The sequence below is a fragment of the Penicillium antarcticum genome, assembly GCF_028974205.1.
Source record: "Penicillium antarcticum strain IBT 31339 chromosome Unknown utg000009l_segment0_segment0, whole genome shotgun sequence".
Classification (NCBI taxonomy): domain Eukaryota; kingdom Fungi; phylum Ascomycota; class Eurotiomycetes; order Eurotiales; family Aspergillaceae; genus Penicillium; species Penicillium antarcticum.
The window spans coordinates 4,594,934-4,620,623 of NW_026695307.1; the positions used below are offsets into that span (position 1 = coordinate 4,594,934).

At 48.5% G+C, this 25,690-nt stretch overlaps 12 protein-coding genes across 12 annotated transcripts; 3 read left to right on the forward strand and 9 right to left on the reverse strand.

Moving 5' to 3' along the window:
• Positions 1 to 236: 236 nt before the first annotated feature.
• Positions 237 to 1,202, reverse strand: N7508_010076 (NmrA/HSCARG family protein; the record flags this gene model as incomplete). Its single annotated transcript, XM_058468136.1, has 2 exons — positions 237 to 887; positions 951 to 1,202. The coding sequence occupies 2 exons, from the start codon at positions 1,200 to 1,202 to the stop codon at positions 237 to 239; spliced, it is 903 nt and encodes a 300-aa protein (XP_058315982.1).
• Positions 1,203 to 1,653: 451 nt separating this feature from the next.
• N7508_010077 (phosphoesterase superfamily protein) lies at positions 1,654 to 3,079 on the reverse strand (the record flags this gene model as incomplete). The annotated part of the gene is made up of 2 exons (XM_058468137.1): positions 1,654 to 2,460; positions 2,513 to 3,079. 2 exons carry the CDS (start codon positions 3,077 to 3,079, stop codon positions 1,654 to 1,656), a joined length of 1,374 nt encoding a protein of 457 aa, XP_058315983.1.
• Positions 3,080 to 3,525: 446 nt separating this feature from the next.
• On the reverse strand, positions 3,526 to 3,784 carry N7508_010078 (uncharacterized protein; the record flags this gene model as incomplete). The annotated part of the gene is made up of 2 exons (XM_058468138.1): positions 3,526 to 3,648; positions 3,725 to 3,784. The coding sequence occupies 2 exons, from the start codon at positions 3,782 to 3,784 to the stop codon at positions 3,526 to 3,528; spliced, it is 183 nt and encodes a 60-aa protein (XP_058315984.1).
• A 346-nt stretch (positions 3,785 to 4,130) lies between these two features.
• Positions 4,131 to 4,967, reverse strand: N7508_010079 (SDR family NAD(P)-dependent oxidoreductase; the record flags this gene model as incomplete). The annotated part of the gene is made up of 2 exons (XM_058468139.1): positions 4,131 to 4,809; positions 4,903 to 4,967. 2 exons carry the CDS (start codon positions 4,965 to 4,967, stop codon positions 4,131 to 4,133), a joined length of 744 nt encoding a protein of 247 aa, XP_058315985.1.
• A 281-nt stretch (positions 4,968 to 5,248) lies between these two features.
• On the forward strand, positions 5,249 to 6,136 carry N7508_010080 (uncharacterized protein; the record flags this gene model as incomplete). Its single annotated transcript, XM_058468140.1, has 1 exon — positions 5,249 to 6,136. One exon carries the CDS (start codon positions 5,249 to 5,251, stop codon positions 6,134 to 6,136), a length of 888 nt encoding a protein of 295 aa, XP_058315986.1.
• Positions 6,137 to 6,589: 453 nt separating this feature from the next.
• Positions 6,590 to 7,171, forward strand: N7508_010081 (uncharacterized protein; the record flags this gene model as incomplete). Its single annotated transcript, XM_058468141.1, has 1 exon — positions 6,590 to 7,171. The coding sequence occupies one exon, from the start codon at positions 6,590 to 6,592 to the stop codon at positions 7,169 to 7,171; it is 582 nt and encodes a 193-aa protein (XP_058315987.1).
• A 96-nt stretch (positions 7,172 to 7,267) lies between these two features.
• N7508_010082 (amidase family protein) lies at positions 7,268 to 9,304 on the reverse strand (the record flags this gene model as incomplete). The annotated part of the gene is made up of 1 exon (XM_058468142.1): positions 7,268 to 9,304. The coding sequence occupies one exon, from the start codon at positions 9,302 to 9,304 to the stop codon at positions 7,268 to 7,270; it is 2,037 nt and encodes a 678-aa protein (XP_058315988.1).
• Positions 9,305 to 10,186: 882 nt separating this feature from the next.
• N7508_010083 (Zn(II)2Cys6 transcription factor) lies at positions 10,187 to 12,527 on the reverse strand (the record flags this gene model as incomplete). Its single annotated transcript, XM_058468143.1, has 3 exons — positions 10,187 to 10,574; positions 10,649 to 11,832; positions 11,880 to 12,527. 3 exons carry the CDS (start codon positions 12,525 to 12,527, stop codon positions 10,187 to 10,189), a joined length of 2,220 nt encoding a protein of 739 aa, XP_058315989.1.
• Positions 12,528 to 15,234: 2,707 nt separating this feature from the next.
• Positions 15,235 to 17,207, reverse strand: hxt8 (uncharacterized protein; the record flags this gene model as incomplete). Its single annotated transcript, XM_058468144.1, has 10 exons — positions 15,235 to 15,370; positions 15,427 to 15,532; positions 15,599 to 15,712; positions 15,770 to 15,909; positions 15,960 to 16,089; positions 16,155 to 16,216; positions 16,276 to 16,895; positions 16,949 to 17,010; positions 17,060 to 17,087; positions 17,148 to 17,207. The coding sequence occupies 10 exons, from the start codon at positions 17,205 to 17,207 to the stop codon at positions 15,235 to 15,237; spliced, it is 1,458 nt and encodes a 485-aa protein (XP_058315990.1).
• Positions 17,208 to 18,348: 1,141 nt separating this feature from the next.
• N7508_010085 (60S ribosomal eL42 domain-containing protein) lies at positions 18,349 to 20,693 on the reverse strand (the record flags this gene model as incomplete). Its single annotated transcript, XM_058468145.1, has 7 exons — positions 18,349 to 18,556; positions 18,617 to 18,801; positions 18,869 to 18,961; positions 19,426 to 19,600; positions 19,730 to 20,273; positions 20,323 to 20,572; positions 20,619 to 20,693. 7 exons carry the CDS (start codon positions 20,691 to 20,693, stop codon positions 18,517 to 18,519), a joined length of 1,362 nt encoding a protein of 453 aa, XP_058315991.1. The 3' UTR covers positions 18,349 to 18,516.
• Positions 20,694 to 23,342: 2,649 nt separating this feature from the next.
• N7508_010086 (elongin A domain-containing protein) lies at positions 23,343 to 24,622 on the reverse strand (the record flags this gene model as incomplete). The annotated part of the gene is made up of 3 exons (XM_058468146.1): positions 23,343 to 24,233; positions 24,294 to 24,370; positions 24,565 to 24,622. 3 exons carry the CDS (start codon positions 24,620 to 24,622, stop codon positions 23,343 to 23,345), a joined length of 1,026 nt encoding a protein of 341 aa, XP_058315992.1.
• A 580-nt stretch (positions 24,623 to 25,202) lies between these two features.
• N7508_010087 (putative tubulin-specific chaperone Rbl2) lies at positions 25,203 to 25,688 on the forward strand (the record flags this gene model as incomplete). Its single annotated transcript, XM_058468147.1, has 3 exons — positions 25,203 to 25,370; positions 25,452 to 25,538; positions 25,587 to 25,688. 3 exons carry the CDS (start codon positions 25,203 to 25,205, stop codon positions 25,686 to 25,688), a joined length of 357 nt encoding a protein of 118 aa, XP_058315993.1.
• Between the last annotated feature and the right edge of the window lie 2 nt (positions 25,689 to 25,690).

The following is a 25,690-nucleotide window of genomic DNA, read 5'->3' on the forward strand; positions in this document are numbered from 1 at the left end:
TGATAACAGGAGGCATGGTTAATTGATCGTTAAATCACCATCAAAGGAGCTCAAAGCCTAAGTTTCTCCCAAGCGCCACTTTGGATGCTCTGGGGAATGCAGAATCTACAACCACAGATATAGTCCCAAATACTTTGATACTGCATCGTTAATATTAACATGCTATACAGACTAGTAATGTTAACTTTGGACTTTGACAAAAGCCAGACACCCTAAAACTCCAATCCCAGATCAAATCACCTCGTCTCAAATTGACTCTCGCTCTTCAACCAAGTCCCGAAATCCTTCAAACCAGGATTCGTTCCCTTCAAAGTCTCAATATCAGCCCCATACCCCTCATCATAAAACCACCTAAACATAACCCCAAACTCCTTAACAGCAGCCATCATCAACCAAACTGGCAAGCGGAAAGTAGTGGGAACCTTTTTCCCAGTCTCCCTCTCAAAGATCTCAGACATTGCCTCAAAGGTCAACTCATCACCAGCAAGCGAAAGCGCATGATTCTTCCATGCTTCAGGATTCATGAATGCAGCCGCACCGAAGAATCCAATATCGCTCGTTGCGATTAATTGCAGTGGTTTACCCTTCAATGTCATCTGCCATGCTGTCGTGAAGACCTTGCCGAAGTAGTCGTTTGTGAAGTTTTCATAAAATGCCACTGGGCGGAGGATTGTCCAGTCCATGGATGTGCCTCTTGTTTTCTCTTCGAGGTGTTTCTCGATCTCGTGTTTGTGGATGAAGTGTGGGACTGGCGTTGGGTTGGTGTCTGATTTTGGGCCGCCGCGGTCGACGGAGCTGTAGACGAAGAATTTCACGTCTTGTTTGAGGGATTCGTCCACTAGGGCTATTCCTTGGCGTCTTTCGTCGTCGTTGCGGGGGTTGGCGGTCTATTTTTTGCATTTGTTAGTTGAGTCATGGGATGGATGTAAACCTTGGAAACGGTCACTCACTTGAACGCTAAATACACCCCAGACAGGCTCTGAAGTTTCGCGCTTGACATTTTCGAAAATGGCACCGGGGTCATCAAGGTTTCCCTGGATGAGTGTGATATTGGAGGACTTCTGCGCGACTTTCTTGGCCGGGGCGGAATTGACATCCCTAGTCACAGCGAGGATCTTGAAAGAAGCATCCTTTTCAATGAGGCTGTTTATCACAGAGCCTCCTTGCTTGCCTGTGGCACCGGTGATGAGAACAATGGTCATTGTTGCAGATGTATAGTGGAAGCCGACCAATGAGGTTCAAGCGTAGAAAAGATAATACTGTGACAAAGGTGTGATTACTGATGCTAAGTGGCTTTTTAAATATTCATTTGCAAAACTATTTCAGAGTGATTGATAAAACTTCGGCCCTTTGATGGCCATGAACCGACTGTTTGTCATGCAGTGGCGGCTCGGGCTCACTTTCAACCCCGAATTTGTGATGTGACGTCATCGAATTAGACATCTGGTCAACCTCTATAGATGTATAGGGCGAGCTTTAGAAGATCATATAGCACAATCATTGTTTCTAGAGCTTGCATACTATGGACTGGGGTATCTCTTACAAAAGAATACACGAGCTTGATCTATATTTTCATTGAAAACTAAGTCATCTATTAACAAAGCAAGATTGCAGATATCAACATCAACTGACCCATCTGACGATATTTTTACTTCAAACCTTAGCCTTAAAGGCCTTGGGCTCCGGCAACTTAGCAGGAGTATCGTTACGCATCTTGTCCCCAACGAGATGCTCAAAGGAAGCAGCACCACCAACACGAGGAGTGAAAGGCTCAAACTCCCAGAGATAACCAAGGGTACGCAGAATTGAGGAAGCAGAGTAAGAAACAACAGCTCCATCAGAGTTAGTGCCCTTCTGCTCAACCTGGCCCTTGGCAATCCACGGCGAGATAAGCAGAGTGGGAATACGACCACCAAGACGGTTGAACGTGAAAGTATACGATTCGCCGTTGGGTGCCGTCTCGGTGTATGTCAGGTTATCGGGACGTGGGGCCAGAGGGGGCGGGACGTGGTCGTGGAAACCACCGGTCTCATCGAAGGTCAGGATGAAGAGGGTCTCGTCCCATTGGGGACTGGCGCGGAGGGCGTCGTAGACGTTCTTGATGAGGGTTTCTCCATCGGAGATTAGGCCTGTTGGGTGCATGGAGCTTGTACCTTGTCCGCAGCAGGAGGGGTCAACGAATGAGAATTCGGGGAGAGTGCCTGCTGCGGCGTCGGCGTAGAAGTTTGATAGCGGCTGGGCTTTGTCGGTGTTGTTGCTGGTGAAGGTCCAATCGAAGAAGAATGCGTCGACCATGGCGGTGCTTGTGTAGTAGTTCTTCCATGTGTGATTTGTCTCTGAGAGTTGCTGGAAGATTGAGCGCTGGGTCAGTCCGTGGACATCGGAGTTGAAGGCATCGTCGTTGGTGCCGTGGCCGGCTGATGTTCCGGACAGAACATAAGCACGGTTAGGGTTGGTGGGCTGGTTTTGTTAGTTTGTGATATATGAATATACATGAGTGCGGAGCACTTACACCGGGGTGGTCAGAGTGCCAGTGGTTGAAGGTGAGGTAGTTCTGGACCAGAGAGGTCAAGACGGGCACCTCGTCCTCAGTGTAATAGTTGAGGACTTGCTTGGCAAGTTCGGTCTTGTTAACATCGTCACCATAGCGGCGCAGCTGTTCGTGCACGAAGCCCTGTTGAGTAGGGGTGAGCTTGCCCTGAGCGATATCGGCATTGTTCGGAGCGAAAGTGCCGTAGAACTCGATGTTGTTGCCAGTGACCGAGTGATCAGGATCGTCCAAAATAGAGTCGAAGTCCTTAGCAGAACTGCAGACCTGGCCAAAAGAGGGCTCGGTCAGGTTGTATGGGTTGCAGAAAGGACCGTTGTTGATGGGATTCTCCAGTCCCTTCATAGTCTGACCACCGAGGACGTTGTCCACAGAGCGGTTCTCCATCTCGAGGATGACAACATTCTTAATCTTGCTCTTCAAGTTGCTGATAGAAGCCGAGGAATGGGCACGGGACTTGTGAGCCTTTGGGGGAGCAGCGGAGACTGCTGCCGCGAGGGACAGCAAACCGAGAAGGGCAGCGAAATTCATCTTGACTTTGAGAGGCGATGTCCGAGGCTTGTGGATGATGTTTGATTCCTCAAACTACATTTCAATGCCGGAATTGTTATTGCTTTTATACGTTCCTGCCCTGTCGCAATTTCTCCAGAATCCCCGACATTCCTCAGACAATTCATCTCTCAACACCCCCTCCCACGTGTTGCTCTAGAACTCATCAGCTCGGTTCAGTCACATCGCAGCTTGCGTGCGAGAATGGCCTCCAGCTGCGGGGTATCAATTAACTGAATCTCCGAGGCCAGACATCTGTTCAGGATGAATAATGTTGATCTGAAGGGCATCCGATTGGCGACTGCCACTTCTGTCGAGACCTGCATTGTACCGACTACCCCATACCGCGGGGATGATTGGGCAATGTGTGAGGGGATAGACAGGTACATCAATCCTGTCGAAGATACAACATCGTGTTCCACGGGGTGTTAGCGACCGCGCCAAGCATTCGCCTCGACAGCCACAAGGGGTGTGAAGAATGAGCCGTGGACACCCTTCAAATCAGATTGGAAGGTTGTTGCACGAGCAATGCTGGCTTGCATGAGGCTAAGCTGTTTCTATATTTGGCCCACTTCGTGCCGTGTGGAATTCTCTCTGGAACGCGAAGTGACAACGCGTCGGTCTTACGGCCGGGCCTGTCGGGATGAAGCGCGAGTCCCAGAAAGCCGCAGGCGAAGTGCCGATCATTGCGAAAGGTGGTATCTGATCTATACATTGGTGAGTTTGGAGAGCCGAGTCGCCGGTGCGCGGAATCGTGGTTTCTGGGCGGGCGGTGATTGGCTGATCTGCCATGGCAATGTTTGTGCATGTAGCATTCGCTGCAATATAAATGTTGTACAATTGAGCAACTGAATGAAGTGACCAGTCCTAGGCCTGTGTTGTTGTGGGACTTTGGCAAGCTCCATCTACTGAGCCTGGGCTCTAATTGCAGGTATACCAAAGGCATCCCTGTGTGTACCATTCAACTCTACAAGGGGATATGTCGACTTTCACTATATACATCGCTTAGGGCATGCTTCATCCTTGACTATGATCACTTCGCTCCACCATCAACATCCACCACACTCCCATTGACATAGCTTGCGGCATCACTCATCAAGAACAACACCACACTAACCACCTCATTCATAGTCCCAATCCTCCCCATCGCACTCGCCTGCTCCCCAACAGCTTTAACAGCATCATCACCCTGCTTCACTGCAATATTCGTCGGTGTATGAATATGCCCAGGTGCCACTACGTTAACCCGAATTTGCTTCGGGCCCAACTCCAGCGCCATGGACTTTGAAAATCCAACGATGCCAAACTTGGAGGCATTGTATATTGCCCATCCAGCCATGGCACGGGATCCAGCAATAGACGAAACATTGACAATTGATGACCCAGTTTTCAGATGAGGAATCATGGCTCGAGTCATCAGGTAAGTCCCCTTGACATTCGTGTCTACGATTTGATGCCAGTATTCGTCCGTTGTTTCGGTCAATGGGTATGCTGTCGGGTTCACACCTGCACAATTAAACAGATGGCTCACTGTCCCAAATTCTCGAGCAATTGACTCGACAGTGTTTGTTACATCGGTGGATAATGTCACGTCTAGTTTGAAGACAAGGTGTTTGCCTTCGGCGAGATTGAAGGATTCCAATCCCTTCACGTTAAGATCGCACAGCGCCAGTCGTGCATTGCTGGCGGATAATGCTTTGGCAGTTGCCAGCCTTATAGGATGTTAGCCTACACATACATTATGCAGTGGCGACGAGGTACAGTATGGCGGATAGGGACCAAGAAAGCAATGACAAAAGACATACCCAATCCCACTTGCGGCGCCGGTAATCACGATGTTTTTCCCCGAAAAATCATACGAAGTCGCCATTATAGATGCCAAAATGGCCAGAAATGCTCTATATGCTTTCAAATCCAAACGTTTGTCGGTCGGAGTAACTCGAATGTCTCCGAGAGTGGCGGGGTTTGATCATTCTTGCTGATTAATGACGTGATTTGCAATTCTCGGGCTTTGATACAACGTCACTATATAACTGCACTATTCTTTTACAATATATTCTAAATTGAGGTCACTTTAGCATCCTTATGAACAAAGCTCTTGCTCTATTTTCGCGAACCAGCCGCCTTTTCTCCGCACAGTACTTGCCCAGAATGACGACAGGAGCCTTCAACTATATCGACCCGTCATCATTCGACCCAACTGCCACAGAGGCATTCAAAAAGCCCTGGAGCAAAGTCGACGGGCCGGGGCAATCCTTCAAGCTCTCCAACCACCAGCGCTCTGTGGAGAGTATCCGAGGGCATGAGTCTGAATTCTCCACAGACAACGCCGGGTTCGCCGTGTACAACGAACTAGCCAAAGAAACGGCCTTTACAGACGACGCAGAAGTGAAGAAGGGCTACTATAACGAAGTAGAAGATCTCCTCCGAAAGAAGCTCCCGGGCGTGAAAAAGGTCGTCATCTTCGACCATACCGTCAGACGCCGAACACCCGGCTCAGCACGTGCCCCAGTCCAGCAGGTCCACGTCGATCAAACTCCCGGCGCTGCAGAAGCGCGTGTGCGTCGCCATGTTCCAGAAGACGAAGCGGAAGATCTATTGAATGGTCGGTATCAGATTATCAATGTGTGGCGACCGATCGAAAACCCGGCATCCGATTTCCCACTCGCTGTCATCGATTGGCGGAGTACGAAGCCTTCTGATTATGTCAAAGTCGACCTCTTATATCCCAAGGACCAAGGATCCGGGGAGGTGGCGCCTAATCCTGATTCGGCATTTTCAACAGATGGATACGAAGTCAAGGGGGAGACGTATAGTATTGCTCCGAATGAGAACCATCGATTCTTCTACGCTAAGGATATGACTCCTGAGGAGGTTATGTTGATCAAGTGCTTTGATTCTCGAAGTCATACTATGACTGGTGGACAGACGGATATCGCTCATGCTACTTGCCATACTGCGTTTGTTGATCCGCAGACCCCTGCTGATGCTCCTGCTCGGCAGAGCATTGAGGTTAGATGCTTAGTTTTTTATGAGTAGAGGGTTTTTTGACTGGCTATGTGTATATGAGTATGGAAAAATGTTGTTTAATAATATGTTTTGCGTTGTGGTTTAAGTATTCTTTCGGTGATCTCCGCGCATGCCTCGGCTCGGCCGAAAAAGTTGAAATGCAAGAACATGTACAATCCCCAAGCTTCCTGTAATGACTCAAAAGTTATCTTCAAATATTGAATACAAGGGGAGATAACAGTATAGTGCATAGATCCACCAAAGTTGACGCGGGCCGCTTCTGAGTCATTGGTAAACGCTGCACGGGACCCAGAGCATATAAGCCACACGCATTCCGATATCATTAACAAATACCGAAAGCTTCGAACCCTCTCTTAGATCAAAACTAGATTGCCCACGGCAACTGAACAATGCAAGCACCGCTACTAACTACCAATCATATCATATCCAAACAGTCATCTAACTTGCTATATAGTGATCAAAATGACAACTCAGTCCCCCAACTATAAAACATGGACAAAAGAGCAATATCATATCTCAATGGACCCAGCTTTGATCCCAGCCCAAACCCTAAGCGTCTGGTTCGCAAGCGACGAAGTCTACTGGGCAAAACCAATGCCCGAAGAAGCCATGAGGGCAACACTCCAAAACTCCCTCTGTTTCGGTCTTTACCATAATACAAGTCCTCCAAATCTCGAATTCATCGGAATCGCAAGATGCATCACAGACTCCACGACATTCATCTACCTAACAGACGTCTTCATCCTCCCATCTTATCAGGGTAGTGGACTGGGTAAATGGCTGATCAGCTGTGTACAAGAGGTTATTGAGAGTATGCCGTATCTCAGGAGGTCCCTTCTTTTTACTGGTGATTGGAAGCGTTCCGTGCCATTCTATGAGAGGATGATGGGGGTTGATGTTGTTGAGTGTCGGCCGCCTGTTAATGGGACGGAGGGGGTTGGGTTGGCCGTTATGATGCGGAAGTTTGGGGGACATCCAGATTTTGTGGATGATTCTAAGAGTCAATCTCAAGGCGAACTGTACTGCATTGGCCCGGATCTATAGTTGATTCAATTCATAGTTTATGTTATGAAAGTAAGGCGCACCCACATAGTGAGAAATAGGGAAGAAACAATCTGGTTTCGTACGTTTGACTTATATCTACAGCAATAATAATTTTCCAGCTGCCCAACCAGACTTTGTATAAGCTGTAATGACCACAATAGTCTGAGTCAAAGCAGGGCTGGACCATCTCTCCCAGCTTTGATCACGCTCACTTGCAGGATAAGACGCGTCAAGGAACCACTTACCACAATCGGGGACAGCATTAAAGGGCTGGCCATTGACAAAGCATGACATTGAATCCAGCTCGATGTCATCTGGCACCACTGACCCCTCAATCCGAACAACAATCGTGGAGCCCTCAATCCTCTTCGAGTGAGCCTGCACAACCAACTCGGCAGGGGCCCGAGAGGTCCATGAGCGAGTGTCCTGACCAATCCTGACACAATCAGAGTCAAGAGCAGGCACAGACAAAGGCTTCACACGACCTTTCATCGCCTCCTCAAACGCAAACCCATATTGAAGCAAACTCTTATCATCGTACGCTTTCCCAGCAAAGGTGAGGTTCACAGGCATCCCCGTATCCTCCATAACCCCCATAGGAACCGAAATGGTAGGCACACCCAGATGCCGAATAGGCCTATTCCCATTGGAATATTTGACGCCATTACTCCAAGCAAAACGCGAAGAAACCTCGTCACAATCAGAATCGGCGGCTCCCACATCCCCATTGGCCGGGAAAACCACAGCATCAAGCCCAAGCCTATCCATCCACCTCTCAAGCGTCTCTTTGCGCGCATCATCCAGCGCCTGGATCCCTTCCTTCAGGCCCAGGATATCGAAAATAGACTCCGGCCTCCTAAGCGGATACTTCACCATCTCATCCCATCGCAGCGCATTCGCTGCATCAGGCGTCCCCTTCAAGGACCCCGGCGCGAGCGGAAAAATGGTAGCAGGATCGACCTGCGCCAGGGAGTTCAGGCCTTCCTGCCCATTTGCAACGAGGAAATCATCCCATATGTGCGCGACTAGCTCGCTTCGCTCCATGCCCGACCAGCCTTCTGGTAGGCCTGCAACTGTGACGAGCTGGCCTTTGTCGGCATTTGACTCGTACGTGGTTACAAGGGGAAAATCCGTTTCGATTATTTGCGCACCGCACGCTTCAAGTACTTTTCTTGCATGTTGCCAGAGTTTGATAATCGAGGGGCGGGTATTGACTTTGCTGGCGGGGTTGAGGGAAGATTGATCGCCTCCGATGTACATCGAGGGCACGCCAATACACTTCCCGCGCAAGGAAGCACAGTCTCGGAGTAATGAAAATGATTGCGGCCGCAGAGTATCAATTGAAGGGAGGCTGATGAGCTTTTGTTCTTGATAGAAATCTCCTTTCGGGGTAGGGTCGGAAACGGCTAGGACATCGAGGACGTGAAACATGTCTGCCATACTTCTGGTATGGGGTACCAGGACATCACACGTAGCGTAGAGAGGCCAGACACCACGAAGAGGCAGTAGACCTTTCGAGGGTGTATAGGCGACGACGGAATTGTTAGATGCAGGCGATCGACCCGACGAAACGGTCTCGCTGCCGAGTGAAAAGGCGCAAAAGTTAGCTGCAGTAGCCACTGCAGATCCATTCGATGAGCCTGATGCATACGCCGCAGCTAGATAATCACTGTTATACGGGCTTTCCGCGCGGCCGTAGCAACCACGCTGCATACCACCGTATGCCATTGCAGGCATATTAGTGCGGCCGAGGAGGATCGCACCGGCGTCACGGAGAATAGTGATACACGCCGCATCTTCGTTGGCAATCAGGTTTTCAAAGGCTGGCGATCCGCTTGCGACGCTCATGCCTTTGACTTTGATACTGTCTTTGGCGAGGTATGGGATACCTTCCAGTGACCGCGGTGATAGACCCGCTGCGCGTCGGGCATCAGAGGCCGCTGCATCGTCGAGGGCGGATGGGTTGATGATTGGTATTGCGCTGAGTTTGATGCCATTTGCATCGAAGACGCTGATTCTTCGGAGATATCTAGATACAAGATCCACGCTGGAAAGCCTGCCTGAAGAGATAGCGGATTGGAGTTCGGAGATGCTTGCGTCGAGCAATGAAAAATCCTGATCTTGTTGAGCCATATCGCTGTGTCTTTGTAGATTTGCAGTTCCTATCTGACCCGAGAGCAAGCCTATTTATCTGGAAAGCCAGCATATCAGAGGTTCTAAGATGGATGGCGGGCAATAGTCCGCATTTCTTGGCATCTCCGCCTAGCGGACTTTTGTCCGTTCCAATTATCGCTGATTGCTTGTTCCTTATAACTGGAGTTGTCCCGAGCATCAATTGGGAGAGAGATCGAAGGAGAAATTGATAAACACATGATTGGGGGTGTCAAAGTCTGTCTTACCTGGGTGGTCAACTTCAATCGAACGTTGGACACACTTCGGGCGTACACTAAACGGGGTTGATAGGCAATTCCGGGGTCATACCGATTAACCAAATTGGATCAATTGGTAGGACAAAATCTTCTATAAAGGCTCTGTTGCCTTCTGCTTCGGATTTGACTTGATGGTTAAATTCTGATGGCTGGTATAAGCCATGTCAAACACAAGATATGAGGTTTGTAGCCGAATATTATATGACAACGGTGTTAAGCCGGTGCACATAAGAAGAACAGCTTAGAGTTGACTAGTGCAGATCACCAAGCATCAGAAAAGAACATTGCAGCTCAGCACCTAACAAAAGAGCCTTTTTATGTTTATGATCGGTTGCTCAATGGCTTCAGCGGGCCAACAGCAAAAGTGAGACGCAAAGCCCGATGACTAATATTCTGGAAAATGCGTCCGAGGGCCCTGTTCGGTTCCCAACTCTCACTTAGCGTTGGGATGTATCTTTCGAGGTGCAAAATAAATAAATATTATATAACAGTCTTTGATAGTAGAAGATTAATCAGAAACATTCGTGATCTCATCAGTTCATAGCACACATGACTCGTGACCAACATTACGATAGAAGCATGGCGCCTAAGATCTATCGTATCCATACCCTCCAACAACAGTCCCCAATGCATCCCACGGCACAGAAGTAGGACCCATCCAGTTCTGTGGGTGAAGCTGCGCTCCAAAGTTGGAATTCATTATTGGTTCACTAGACGACGATACCACTGTCGGTACAGGTGATCCAGAATTCGAGTGTGGGTGTTGGTGGGAGAGGACGAATGTATCTTGCATCGTTACCGCCGGGGAAAGATTTGAACGTGTGGATATCGGCGTTGTGAGGAGGGGGTTGTGCATTTGGATTGGAGTTTGAGTCTGGGCCTGGGCTTGGGCTTGGGCTTGAGCCTGAAGGTGGATTTGGGAGTGGGATTGGAAGTGGGGTTTTTGTTTGTTATAGTTTGTGCTTGCGACGTCGCTGGTTCGTTTGTTAGTCATTTGCTTTTTTTTCTCTTTTTGGTAATTAGGATGGGAGGCATGGGTGAAACATACAGAATTTGTCGAAGGACCGGTACAGCTTTGCTGCAGAAGACGCTGCGGACTGAGAGTGAAGCGAATGAATCGAGTGCTCGGTCAAGAATCTGTTTCATTTCTTCATATTCGGCCGGGCTCTCTGAGACGAGGAGCATTGTTGCTAATGTCACTGCAGCATGGAAAGCGTGGAAGCTTCCCAGGCCACTGGTGTACCATTTGTATGGTTTAAATTGAGGGGATTCGAGAAGAGCTTGGAAGATCGAAAGCGAGGCTTTTGCAGACGCGATGCATTTCGCTCTTGAGGCGCAGGTTTCGGGTGTGATCTCGCCCTGGATATAGCGGCATAAACTCGGGCGGAAGAGAAGGAGGATGAGTTGGTGGATTTGGCTATAAAGAATGTGGAGGTTTGCCTGATGGTGAATAGGCAGAGGTTCGGAGTCGACCTGGTAGCGGATGTCGCACATTTCTTGGACGGATATTAGTTCCGCTTCGAGATTTGATACTGTGAATCGGGAGGCGTGGGGATAGGTGAAGATTGACTCGGTGATTTTGGAGGTGATTTTGTAGAGACGGTAATTGAGGAGAAGGTAGGTCATTTGTGTTGGGCGAGAGATTGAGGGCGAAGGTGCGGATCTAGCATTAGATCCAGTTAAAAGGTCGACATCGTCAATGTCGGCAGGCATTTTCACATCTTGCGTTAATGTTTGCTGGTCAAGACTGCCAAAGGATGTGTTTTGGGTGGTGTACAGCATCATCAACCCGGCCCAGACCCGTCGTCGTTCCTCGCGTTCGATGGGACCGAGGGCGAATCGCTCTGGATCGAAGTGGCAGCCCATTGAAATAGCAACATGCTGTGTGAATCCGAGTAATGTCCACACCGGGAGACCTCGGTGAAGTCTTGCATAGCTTATGAGTACTAGGGCTTGTAAAGAGTTGATAGAATGCCGAGACATGACTCCATCTGCAGCTAGACATCGCAGCGCAGCAGACCGATATCGTGCTGAGAGTGCCTTGATATTCCGACTGACTGTTCTCTCTCGCCCTAGATCTGCCAATAGGGGATGATCGTCGTCAAGCGCGCTCACCGCTATAGCAAGAATCGCAAATAGCAATGCCAGCCATGACGTCGAAACACTGCCAGGATCATGGCAGAACTGCTGATATTCCGCCTCAAATGTCAGGTCATGAAGAATATGAAAGACCTATCAATCCGTTAGCCAATGCTGATCAGCCTCGTCAAATCACATACCGAAGAAAAAACCTGAAAATACACATCTTTCAGCGTATTACAGTACCTTCCAGGAGGAAGAACACCCAACAACTCAGCCCTGGTCACAGTCCCATTCCTAACCAACGGGATCTGTAGATCATCATCATCCTCTGCGATCTCTGGATCCGAATTCCTCAAACACTCCGCAGCGGGGCTCTTAGCAACAATCGACTCCCACTGCGAAGCAAGAGGCACATAACGGACATGGCCGGAAGGCGAAGTTTGCAAAGATCCCACATTACCTAACATAGGACCTAGCGAGTCCCATGTCTCAAAACCAGGACCAATATCAGACTCGGAGAAACTGCCAGCAGCACTCGTCCCACCCAGTGGCGAAACCGCGCCACCGGTGGGCGTTCCAGCTTGCGAGGCCATCTGTTTCTGGAGCAAGGCTTCCAAGTTCCTGATTCGTGCCAGCAGCTCACTTTGCATTGCGCTGTCGCCTGGTGAGGACTGTTCAGCTGAGAGACGGGGCTGGCCGAGGTAGATGCAGTCTTCGGCGCCGAGGCCGCGGCGTACACATGTTTGACAGGGCCTGCCGTCGCGCGAGCATCGAATCTTTCGCGTTCGACAGGCTTGGCAGCTTATTGGGAGGCGCTTGCCCGTTGAGCGGGATGATGAGGCCATGTGGTTGAGTGCAGTATAGAATGGATTGGATTGGGAGTCACGCCGCACAATGCGGTTTATTTCCGGAAGAGAATGTGGAGTCCGGAAATGTTAAGGACACATGGACCAGATTTTCTTTGAGAGAAACTCGTTCAGGGAATTGGTACTCCGCGGTACACGTTGTGGGTTGTTGAGTTCAGTTGGGCCCATCGACTTGATATTGCGGAGGGATAAAACAATAATCTAACGTTGTGGGCCAGGGCAAGATGACGTTTTAAGAGAATCTAGTTGGAGAGTACAGCTATTCTATATAGCTTGGATTTATAATTATAAAGTAATATAATCAGGAGGCAACCCTTTTCTTCCAATGTTTAGCCGACAGCTGAAAGCCGCATAATGGATTTGCCCCTGTTTTCAAGCGAACTAAAGAAGCCAAGACATAAATAATAAATGTTTTAAATAAATTAGGATATAGTAGACCATGACATATGACAGCATAGCTTAGGGGATTTCCGATGCATGGCACTTCTAGAAGGGAACGAAATGTTCTTCGGATGGGTCCTTGCGGATCTGTTTCAGCGTGGAGACGCACTTCCGATGGGACTATGCAGAATGAGGTATAGAGTGGAAACTCTGTGAGTTGTTTAGTGTGAGAATCTTGTTAGTATTGGCTTTAATGCCCTGCATCCATGGATGGAACATCGCTCAGGCCCTGTCATACCGGACTTCGGCTCTTTGATCGGAATCTTTTATTCACGGGATCAAGGATGTCCATGTGCAGGCTACGGATTTTTTGGGCTATTATTCCAAGCCCAGATCGGAAAGGTCGTGCAAGGAAGATGATTCTCAGATGGAAGTGCCGTCTTACCGGCTTATCGTCGCCACACGGCCCAAGCCACCAAGGCGATGCCGATCGGTCGCTCCTTGCGTGAGTTGTCATTTGGAATCTCAGGTTAAGCCCCTGTGGAGCCGCATCTTGACCGTTTATTGGCTTGGGCTGTTTTCTCCGCCAGGGCCACACCTGCCAACCACCCCCCTGGACGCCCTGGCGGCAATAACCTAGTGTTGAACAAGCCGACATGTGTGAAAATTCTGATTGAGTTTACAGGTACCAGTTCCCCGGAGACGTTAGTGGAAATGACAGCCTTGACTGAAGTGTTTATTTTGTATACATCGCACCCATGGTTATCCGGTTCCGTCCAGAGCTTATTTAAAAAAAAAAAAAAAAAAAAATACAATATACGCTGGGCAGCCATACTACTTACTGTATCTAGATAGTGATATCATTATATTCTTCAATGTAGCTCAGATCGCCAAAAATTCCACTGAGGCTCTCAATTTCCACATGGTACGATCGTCAACCCCATTGTGCGAACTATCGTCTAATTAGCGGGCTCGGACCCATGTGCCGGGCTGTTGGGATCGGAGTAACCCACACACGGAAATACAGACGCCCAGTGACTATTGCAGTAATTCTAGTGATCTATTTGATTCTGTTGAAAGGCAATAAAGCAAGAATGATGATGTCGGTGAAGCAATCCTCGAAAGAAGCCCGAGATCCAAGTCAAGATCAACCTCGAGCTGATCTGTCAGAAGTACAAAGTGGCAAATAACCTCCTCCCCGTCTCAACACACATCCACACAGAGAGCAAAGTTTTCTGTTCCATGTTTCCGAACTGCTGCTTCCCAGAGAAAAGACATTAATTTACAGGTTTGCTTTTTTCTATAGGGTTTTTGCTTTTTTCTATAGGGTTTTTGCTTTTCCATGGATGCCCCTGTTTCGCAATAAACTTTGTCATGCATGTTGATCATTGAAAGATCATCCTCACGCGTGGCGATGGGGGCTTCCGAAAACCATAAATCGGATTTTGAAGGGATCGGGTGTAGCAGTGAAGGGGCTTTTTCCTCTTCTGGAAGAAGTAGAAGCCTGAGGTCGGCGATGAGCAATCTCAGATCGACCCAAAGGATCCACCTTGAATCTACTACATCAGGTTCCCTCACCACTTCCAGCCATCCGGCCCGGGTGAGTTTTACATAAGCATCAGTAATACGAAGCACGGGGCTACAATGACTGGAAATGATGAAGACTATTGTTCCGGTTTAACTCTGGAGCCTTTGTTAATTTGGCGTCGGTCATTAGTACCCGCTGTACTGTAGATAAGGATCCACAAACACGAGAACCATAATGTCCGTTGAGGAAAGCATAACTAGTCCTTTTTTATATATATGCACCCCGGTACTCCGGACTCAGCATTGGCATTGCATTCAATGAAGCGTCGCACGGACTATGTGGACACCCGATCAGGACATAGTACTTAATCTCCAGATATGCAGGCAAGCCACGCACGCTCCAAGGGGGGTGCGAGCACGGGCTGTTGGACTTGAGACATCACAGAATGTGCATGGAAGGCGTCTAGAAAGCCACCGGACTTCCCCCTGGAAGCATATCCGTTGTATAGTGCATATGTGGGGGATGCCTTTTCAAGGGGAATGTGTCCTATTATTGAGTTCTGTTATGCATGCAAGGGATTTGGATCCATGGATTTGAATATGCACACTGACATACTATACCGTAGATTCTTCGGAAGTGTTTTCCAATGCTACCCCAGTTTACGACTCTAGTGGATATTTGGTCTCTGAAACTAAAACTGATGTTGGGAGGTAAACTGTAAAATGTTCGTCCCCACTGGGACCTATGTGAATAGGGTAAAGTCTAAAACGAGACTGTCTAGACTACCTGTGTAGATTCCACATGCTGTGCGTCGCCGACTACGCTAGCTGCACGTTTGGGGCTGTCATCTTGATCGACGACACGGTCGCCGAATGCTGCTGCCACTTCTTCGAGGGTCTTTTGCTTGGTTTCCCTGTGGATATTGGATTAGCGCTGTTCTTGGCAAATGGAATTGCACCAATGACATACGGGAAGAAGAAATAGGCGATCACTAGGAAGAAAGAAGAACAAGCCACGAAGACATAGTAGTAATTCTCGCCGATGTTGGCAAACGCACTGGGTCCTGCCTCGGTGACTGATTCGGGTGATGTGTTAGCAGTCATTCTTCCCATGCACGGGTTTCTACGGATAGATGACATACCTCCAACATTCACAATAAAATGTGATGCTGCTGCAATGCCCATGACCTTGCTTCGTAGAGCAATGGGGAGGACTTCGGCACCATAGAGCCAAGTGGTACTGTTAAGCATGCCGTCTAATAATCTTGTGAGCAACAATCGCACGTAAAACCAAATTCAGTGAGTGTACTTACAGTAGCAAACCACGAAAAGGTAGATTCCAAGGATGGCGAATCCTTTTCCAACACGGTTATCCGTGTGCTGGAATTCTCTCTGCATCACAGCAGCGTAGATTTCGATCAAGACAATACCGGCCAATCCGGCGATAAGCATCCTTCAGGCTATTAGTATCCACTCCAGATTTGATCAAAAGGGCATACGTACTTTCGGCGACCCCACTGGTCAGTCATATATTTAGTTGTAAGCGAGTTGGAGATGAAGGCGACGGTGCCGTAGATTGCGGCTAGAGCGAGGATGGTATGGGATCCAATGCCGAGACCTTTGTATAGGATAGCTGACAAGAGGTGGATATTAGTACCCATTAAATAGACATCCAATCCCCAGACTCTGGGCACTCACTCTGATAATACTGAATGACATTGACACCAGTCAGACTGGTCATAGTCTGCACAGCAATAGACCTATACACCAAGTTAGCCCCCAAATCCAAGAACCGAACCCCAACAAAAGGAACACCCACACAAGAACCCGATGCCTAAACAATTTAAAGATCTCCCGATAAGAAGTAATCTCCCTCTCCATCTCATACTCAATCTGGGCCTTCATCAATCCGAACTCCTCCTCCATCTCAACCAACACCAAACCCCGTCGAATCCTCGCAAACTCAGACCTAGCAAGGTCAATCTTCCCAACACGAATCAACTGTCTCGGCGAATTAGGCATAAAAGTAGCAAGCCCAATAAACATAATAATCCCCCAAGGAATCTGAATCCCAAGCGGAAGCCGCCACTGCACAGGCCCATAAGGCGCATAACTACAAGCATAGCCAACCCAGTTAGACATCATCGTTCCAAAGGAAATGCCACAGCCCGAAATCCCACCGATCAAGCCGCGGTAGCGCGGGTCGGAGATCTCGCTTAGGTAGATTGGGACTGTGGCTACTAGACCGCCGACGGCGTAGCCGGCTAGCACGCGACCGGCGAGGAACATGCCGATATTCACTGAGGCTGTTTGGATCACTGTGCCTATTGTGACGATTATGCACATTAGTTGCATGAAGCGGATTCGGCCGAGTTTGTCGCCGATGAAGGTTTGTGTTAGGGCTCCGCAAGCTTCGCCGGCAATGTAGACTGCGACAACCTAGATACATCTTAGGATTGGGGAAATGATATCTGTGGAGTGGTTGAACATACAGCTCCTGTTAAACCTTTTGAGGGCTCTTGCATGTAATCAATCCAGCTTTGGTGGGCGATCGCTTTGGATGTATTAGTTTGAGTCTTGGGTAAATAGTGGTTAGGACTTACTTGTCGTGGCAATGCCAGTATCAAAGCCCTATCTCACACGTCAACATCAACTCCCAATGAAAGAACAAGAAAAAGAAAGAGAACATACAAACAGGAAAGTACCGATGGCCGCGAAGAACGCAATGCCAAGCGCATACCACATAGCCATCTCGGTCAAAATAAAGGATGAAATCCTTTACCTTCCAATGCAATCAAAGTGAAGATGAAAGTAGCAGTAATCTCAAAAAACAGCAGCAAGACCAAAGCTTATAGAATCCCAGGATCTACCCCAGAAATGGTCTGATCAGAGCGTACACCGGGGTACGTCCGATGAGCCGAGGAAAGGGCGCGTCTGCGAGCGCAACACGGTGTAAAGACAAGGTCGGAGAAGACCCGAGAGGAAATGATCTGATCTGGGGAAGCGGGGAAGACTAGTTGGGAAGACAGTAAATTCAGTATACCAGTCTCCACTCCACTGTCTCGAGTCATTTGATTGATGGTTAAAAGCCTTTTAGCCTTGTAACATTGTCTTTTCAGAGGGGGGATTTGTTCGTATCCCCCGGAATGCGGGGGCTGGATCTACGGAATGGGCGTTTGATAGGGGATTCTGTTTCATTCCCGTCCAATCGTTGGTGTGTTGAATTGTGAAGTTTGCCACTCTGACTCGTGAGGATTCCAGCCACACTTATCTCGCCCTTCGGTGTTGCTCTGTCCGACTGGAATCTGTACTGGTCATTGATTGTTTCTTTTTGTCGGTGTATCTTGGCTTAAGCCATGATGAGATTCTGAGTTTTGCAAGCGAAGTGCTGCTTGGTGGCGCTCTAGAACCAAGATTGTAAAGATCGGAGGGACACCGATGAGTATTACAGATTTTGATCTGTTGGACAGATTGTTGGCATGTCGTTGGTGGAGTGTTACTGCAGATTGTCCGCCTGTTGAGTGGGCATTGGACTTGATTTTGGGTTACAGTCGGAGCAGAACTCGTATCTGTATGCTGTGTAGGTAGGACTCATTGATGAGGTGATGTAGAAACCAAGAAGGCGCGCGTGACGGGCCGTCTATATGGACCCTGGATGTTGAGGATCTCAAAGGGAAGATTCCAGTTGAATGAGTGATGTAAAGGGAGCAACACATTCAATTCCACCGGCAGTGAGCCCGCCCCCATCAGGAGCTGTGAAACTTGAGGGCTAGACAACACACATGGCAGGGCGCTAGGATAGAGAACTCTAGCGGGTACGTCAAGACCTAACATGAGGCATGCGATACGAACAAGTTAAGACTACGTGCAGCCAGAGGCAGCTAGCTCTACAGAGAAACAGATAATCATTCAATAGACTCGTATCCGGTAGTCATAGATGGTGTTTTTGAATAGTTGAATTCCTATTTCATTTTTCCATTGCCAATGTCATAGATGCTCCGCAACAGCGGAACACGTTGTGCAATGCAGGAAACCCAGAAGCCGAACAAGGAAATCGCACTTAGAAAACGAGGGCAGCACCCTTGGTCTTCTTGTCACCACTGTAGAAAAGAGTCATGTCAGCATTGAACAACCAGTCCAGATCGTGTGAATCAACATACCCCAGCTCGAAGTGCTTGCAACGCTTGAGGGCGAGCTGCTTCTTGGTCTTGCAGGAAGTGCACTCAAGACGGAGGACAACCTTCTTGGTGGTCTTGGCCTTCTTGTGGAAGACGGGCTTGGTCTGACCACCGTAACCACTCTGCTTCCGGTCGTAACGGCGCTTACCCTGAGCGAAGAGGGAGGCCTATTTTCAAATATTCGAATCAGCATATTGACTCGTGGGTGTCGGTTGCTGTGATGAGGGCACGTACCTTGCCAGCCTTGTACTGGGTGACCTTGTGCTGGGTGTGCTTGTGGCAGTCCTTGGACTTGCAGTACGTCCGGCGGGTTTTGGGGATGTTGACCTGTACGGAGATGTCATGAGCGTTTGTTTTATGATTGTGCGAATGAAAATGTCAGGTTCCTTCGAAGTCCGGTTCGAAATTGCGGTCGCGGAGATATTGGTCGTTCTGATCAAGTCGTGTATTTATCGTAGAGCGGAGGTAGTGGGCAGGCAAAAATTCGAAGAATCAGGTTGTGCACCATTTCCATCGGCTTTGGGATCCCCCAGTCCCATCACGAAATGTGGTTTCGGGGTTTCGCCCCTGTTCATTTCAATGTCGACTTCCTCGATCATTCTGCAGAATTCCGGTAAAAAGCAGACGTCTGGATTGTGGGTGGTGTAGCACTTCGCGACGGTCGGTGGTTTTGACGATTTCGAGCTTGGCCGCACATTTGGACCGCACAGTTGGATCACGCACAATATCTCCGGTGGGAACTTCGAAGGACTTCGGAACAGAATATGACATTACCCAAAGGGTATCCTTACCATTTTGACTGACTTGGCCGGATAGCTGGGTGGTGGTCGTTGGATTGTCGCTTGTCGGAGGAGAGCAAGATCGATTGTTGGGTTGTGGGATTGTGCTCGCTTAGGCCCTATCGGGATGGCGCTAACCGCTTTGGGTAAATCGCCAAGTGTGGATGAGTCATCAGGCCCTTGTTGCCTGAGGCAGATTTGACATCATTTTCAATGTGATTGAAGTGCTCTGATTATTGTAGCTGTTTCTATGTCTATATGTATGTCTTTCTATGAGAAGCCCTTTCCAAGTGCCACACTGTCCCCTTTTCCAAACCACGTCCGACCTTTCATCAACTCCAACCCCTTCTCGTGTCCAATCACCCATTCTCCTTTGACCGTTCTTTCACTCGAGTCAAGCTTCTCATTGATGTCGTCAACCTTGGAAACAAGGTTTGCGGCATATTTTCCAGTTGCCCTAAGATCCGCCTCAGATCCATCAGGCTGAACAAAACGAGCAATAGTGATGTGCGCAGATGGAAGCGTATAGCGAGCTGCGATTGGACAGCCAGAACGAGTCACGATATCGTAGAGATCACGTCGCAGGTGGTGGTACGTGAATAGATCATCTTTCCCACTATATGGACTAGTGTCTTCCTCTCCAGCTGCAGGAAGAAAGCTCAAGGCAATAGCAGAAGAATCAATGTTGACTATTGGCTTGACTAGCCGGGCCCGGTGGGTAAGGGTGTAGTTTATCAGCTCTTGGAGAGACCCGCTCTGCTCAAGAGAAGAGCAGATCTCATTGACTTCGGGTCCTGTCAGTTCAGATCTGATTTCGAGTGTGGTCATGTGTAGATAGTCTTGTGGGACGAGCCAGAGACCTGAAGGTAGTCAGCATGCTGTCTATGTGGGGTTGTAGATTACCATTACCAGGTCCTGCTAAAGGAGCAATCTCCTGTTGGATATTGTAGACCAAGTCTCTAATATGCTGTGGGGGTCGTGCCCAGAAGGCAATATTGTGCCTTGGATCGAGGAAGCCTGTTGATCCTTTCTCTGCCTCAAGTACCTGGCTAAGGATAACGTCGTCTTTCCAGTCACGGAAATCGCCTTGCAAGAGCTGGTTTCGAAACACGCGATTCCTGTTTGATCTATGGATGGTATAGGCAATTTGCAATTGATGCTGTTTGGTTGGTCAGTGCTTCTTGTTGGGAGAGACTCATTCTTACTGGATCGTTATTGCGATGATCGATTAAGCCCTGGAACGGATTTGGAGGTGCAACTGGCACCGATTGAGTGTTCATCTTTTCAATTTGATTTGAGTGTTGAACTGTTTCAGCGGGGTAGTCGGGGTAGAAAAGTCACACCGCAGGCGAGAACCGAGCGGTCGAAGTATACAGAGTAGCAAATCAGTATAGTCATTGTTTTTAGTCAGGATAAAATAAAAGGAAGACATTAGGAGTCACTGTCTCTCATTTTCGCCATGCCGTTTTGTTTTCTGTTTGTGTAGTCCAGATTTTTAGTGAAAGTTAGTAGCGCGTGTCAGTATATATATTGCTGGAATCCGGGCAAGCTGTTGTGCAAACATAGGCTTCGGAACTATTACTACTAGGACCAGAGCTTTACTTATAGCCATGATATATTGACCTAACTGCATATGCCAGATAGGATAATTACACCTTAAAAATCAATTTGCACGCGAACAACATTGTGAAGCTCCGACACAATCAGGCCACAAGGCCACAAGCCCCACCAACCCCCGCCGACTCACATCTTCACTCCGAACTCACCAGCTCGCCCATATCTCCAACTGAAACCAACTTCACCGCTCTACATTTCCTCTTCAAATCGCAAAACCGCACAGTCTTCCACAATGTTGATCAAGTACGTTGCCTAGCTCCGACAAGACCCTATGCCCAATGCGTCATCGCATGACCCCAACACAAAGATCATCGCAAAGACCAGCACAAAGAACCACGCTAACATTTCACGTCCATAGGGTCCGCACACTCACCGGCAAGGAGATCGATCTCGACATTGAGCCTGACTACAAGGTACGCTACCTCTTTACCTGAACGCCTTTCGGCTTCCCCCGCACGGCCGCTGTCCTTATTCGCGACTCGGTCGAACTATAAATAAATACCTACACATTCGCCTGCTATTGCATTCATACTGACATGAACGGTTTATCTAGGTCTCCCGGATAAAGGAGCGTGTTGAGGAGCGCGAGGGTATCCCCCCTGTCCAGCAACGACTTATCTTTGGCGGAAAGCAAATGTAAGACATGTATCTGGAGAGTGAAGCATGTTCTCCAAACTTCGTTCTGATTTCTCTGTTGGAAGAAAAGTATCTAATCGTTATCTATCTATAGGGCCGACGACAAGACAGCAGCAGAATACAACCTCGAGGGCGGTGCCACGCTCCATCTCGTGCTTGCCCTCCGTGGAGGATCCCTTTGAATCGTCCTGCGTTTTTAGATACCATACTTTGTTACAGCAATGAGATTACGTTGAGGAATACTTGTGCATTACAGTTGAAGCCCTGGATGGGGATTGTCATTGACATTATGGACAGATGGGGTGTTGAAGCTTGCCCTGAACTGTGATAGGATGCATACTAGGCGCCCAAGATAGGTTTGCTTGTTGACTAGCATTATTTGCTATGTGATGACATCTTGGGTTGGAAATTCCTGCCATCCAAACTAAGTTCAAGCTTTCCATTCCACTTGCGATTCATGTTGACGCCAGTGTAGAGCAGATACCCGATGGGAACTGGCCTGCAACTCTGAGATAGAATATATGACAAGGTGGGCTAACTATCCAAGAGTGTAGTGGAACATCTTTGGAAACGACAAGATGTCCACCTTTACTGCAAGCAAGGAATGGGATGTGAAAGATGATATCTTCTCAGCTAGCTAGGTATTCTGATGGATTCCTCTGCGTTGGATCCATTTTTCTCAGCCACCTGGGGAAAGACGCAGGATGATATGCTTGGATGACGAACCTCTTGACAGAGGTTTGATCCCTTATCACCCACCACCTGTAACCTCTTCGAACTTTCCCCATAGATGAAGAGCCTTCAGGATGGCGCTCTTTGAAAGCTCGAACGCATCTTTCCCCAGACAGATCTCTACGATCGCCCACATCTTTTGCCCGGAGCTTTTGAACATAAGTCGCGATGAGGCTTCCACAATCATCTGTGTAGAACTTTTTGAAGTACTCAGTTCCTGCCCGTACATTCAGAGACTCGAGTGGGAGATAGTCCCGCGCTCCAGCTCGCAGTACACTCCATGTGCCGGATCTTGTTCATACAGCCGGCGATTCTTCCTTTCCTTGATGCTGAGGCCCACCTTATCTCACCGAGGATTCCGTTGTTGTCAAGGTTGTGGCAGACCACTTAGCAATGCTTCCATTCCTCTTGGTGGTCGCAGACTGGGTTTGACAGTGGTAAGAAGAAGATATATGAGAAAGGGACACACCTCTTCTATAGACCGCAAGAGAGGCGAATGAAAAGAATACATGAACCAGGGGTTGATAGCGGCAAGAAGATAAAGAGAGATAGAGTAGTGATAAAAGAAGAAGAAAGGCCTAAAAAGCCAGGTCTAGACAGAGGACACGCTGAGCCCTTTATTTTAATAGCTTTACAGCCAAAAGACAAGGACCCTTGAGTCAATGACAGACTACAAAAGAAAGAAAGTAAAAGAAGCGAGAATAAAATTAGACAAACTAATCGTCGATATAATATTCGAGTGAGAACCATCCGACTTCGAGATATAAGAACCAATAGCCCGAACTCCCACACTCCCATATAAAAATGTATATCACCTAGCGCCAAACAAATGCAAAAAAATATATATGAAGGCACGCCTGCGCACCAATATAAAAAGCATCAAAAGAAAAAAGAGAGCATACAAAAATAAATGAGACAAGAAAGGAGGTCTTATGATCCTTATATCAAGACACGCGCTTTCGTTTCGCCGGCATAAATATACTCGGCTCTTGGCGCCGGCGCATGACGGTCGGACGAGGAGCAGGAGACCCGGATGATAACGGGCGGGAGGAGGAAGAGTCGTGAGAAGAGGTGGGTGCCTTGCTGACAGACGGAGGAGAGGCAGGGCGCTTGAGATCAGACTTCGCCGCCGGTGCCTTTTTGCCAGCGGACGGCGGGACTGATTTGCCTGAAGTCAAGGCCCGTAGTCGGTCCTCTCTGACCCCTCGGACTGGCAGCAAGGGTTGCTTAATGGGTGCAGCGGAAGGTTGGCGGGATCCAATCATGGCAGGGTTGCTTTTCATCTTGGCTGCCGGTGTGGGCTCGGGGCGACGGTGGTCTTCAACTAGGGATTGGGGGGCACGGGTGACTTGTGAAGCTCGGCTGTTGAGTTGTTTGCTGGGGACAGACAGCGCGCTATTGCGCTTCTGTGGTGCAAAGATGCTCTTCTTCTTGGAGACTCCTCCTTCTCTTGGAAGACTTGGAGCATTGAAAATCCAGCTTGTGGGATCGTGGACGGGCTTGATGCCACCCATCTTGCGGTCCCAGGATGCATAGCGTTGTTTTGTGCTGGGTCGTGCTCCGGCCATGTGCGCGCTTTTGCCTTGGGGGAGGATCTTGGGGGTGAGACGGGCGCGCTGGTTGGTGATGCCATCGAGAGCCATCTTCATTTTCTCAGCATCGGCCTCGAGAGATCGCTCGACTTGTTCGCCGAGATCGCAGTACACCTGATACCAATCATTGGATTCTTCAGGTAGTTCGTATTGGTCCCAGCTGGGGATATCGCGCTTTATAAATTCGATCCATAGTTCCTTGTCGTGGTCTGCAAACTGGGGGGAGGCAAGTTCGAGGGCATGCTAAGAGACAAAGAAAGTGTTGGCAAACGTTGCGCGACAGAGCAGGGGAATATGACCTACTAGTTTTTGGGGGTTGTCGACTTTGAGGAGGATAGGACGTGCGAGGGCATAAGGAAGACTGCCCAAATTATCGAGAACTAAATGGACCATAAGTGAAGAGGGTTAGCAAATTATTGCTTCATTATGAAAGTCCGCCTAAAATGCGACGGAAATGACTTGGGCAACGACAACTAAGCACAAACAGTGGCATCCATCGCCACATCTGAGGTCGGACCAAGTGCGCCCAAGATGTGCATGAGATTTTCTTTGGAATTTATTTGTAAGAACATACCTTTAACATGACGAATTGCCATGGCCGTAGCTAGGCGGAGGAGAGATCGGGCTGGCATTGCTTATGACGGAAGAGGACTCGACCGAAATGAGCGATGCAGCAAGGGCGGCATAGGAAACAGCGTATCAGAATGAATGCAAATGAGACAAAATTGCAACAAATGGAAGTATATGAAGTGAATATGTGAAGATGTGAAGATGCGAAAGTGAGGACGGCCCGCAGTCTTTATAGCGGATGATCCCTAGGTGGGTGCTTATTGGTCGTCTCTCCTGTCCATGTTCTCTTGTCTCTACAGTATTGATTTTATATCCATCTGATCTGTTATACAATATGTATCCTACTATCTAGTTTCAATACAACTGCGTCAGTTGATTGATAGTAGGATAAAACCCCTTAGATCGATCGTTCGGCTACTTGAGTGACATAATCGACATTGATTGGTCAAATAAAAAGTGAGCTTCCAAGCTGGCCATTCACAGACCTTAAAAATAATCATTTTGATTAGTTATTATCCAATCGTGCTAGCACTTTAGCTCTCACGTGCACCCGACCAAACAACACAAACATTACCCCCCATAGCATCATTGAGGGGCATATCAGACATCTGCTGTATCTCCAATTCGGTTCAAATATTCAAAATGGCCCCTCGCTCACAGCTAGAGATTGTCACCTCCTCCGTGATCCGCCTGGTCAAGGAGGAGGCCTCCTACCACAAGGAGCTCCAGCAACAGACTGAGCGTGTCAAGAAGCTCGAGGCCGAGACTGGTGGCGATGATGAGAACCGTGAATATACTCTTAAGCAAGAGGTATGTACTTTTCCCAGATCTTTTATTGGTTTGACTGTTATTGCCCATGTCAATTGAATATTTCTGCTAACATCCATCCAGCATGCCGCAATCGAGGAAACTAGGAAGGTTTTGCCTAGCTTGAAGCAGCAGATTGTCCAGACTGTGTCTAACCTGCAAGCTCTGATCGTAAGTAGACTGACTGCTACCCTCTGGCACCTTTTAATCGTTCTATAGACCGAGGAAGGCAAGAAGGGCATGGACAGTAACGTCGAGCACATCACCGCCGCCAAAGAAGCCATTGCGCAAGCTAAGGTCGCTGAGCGAGAGATCTCCTAAGA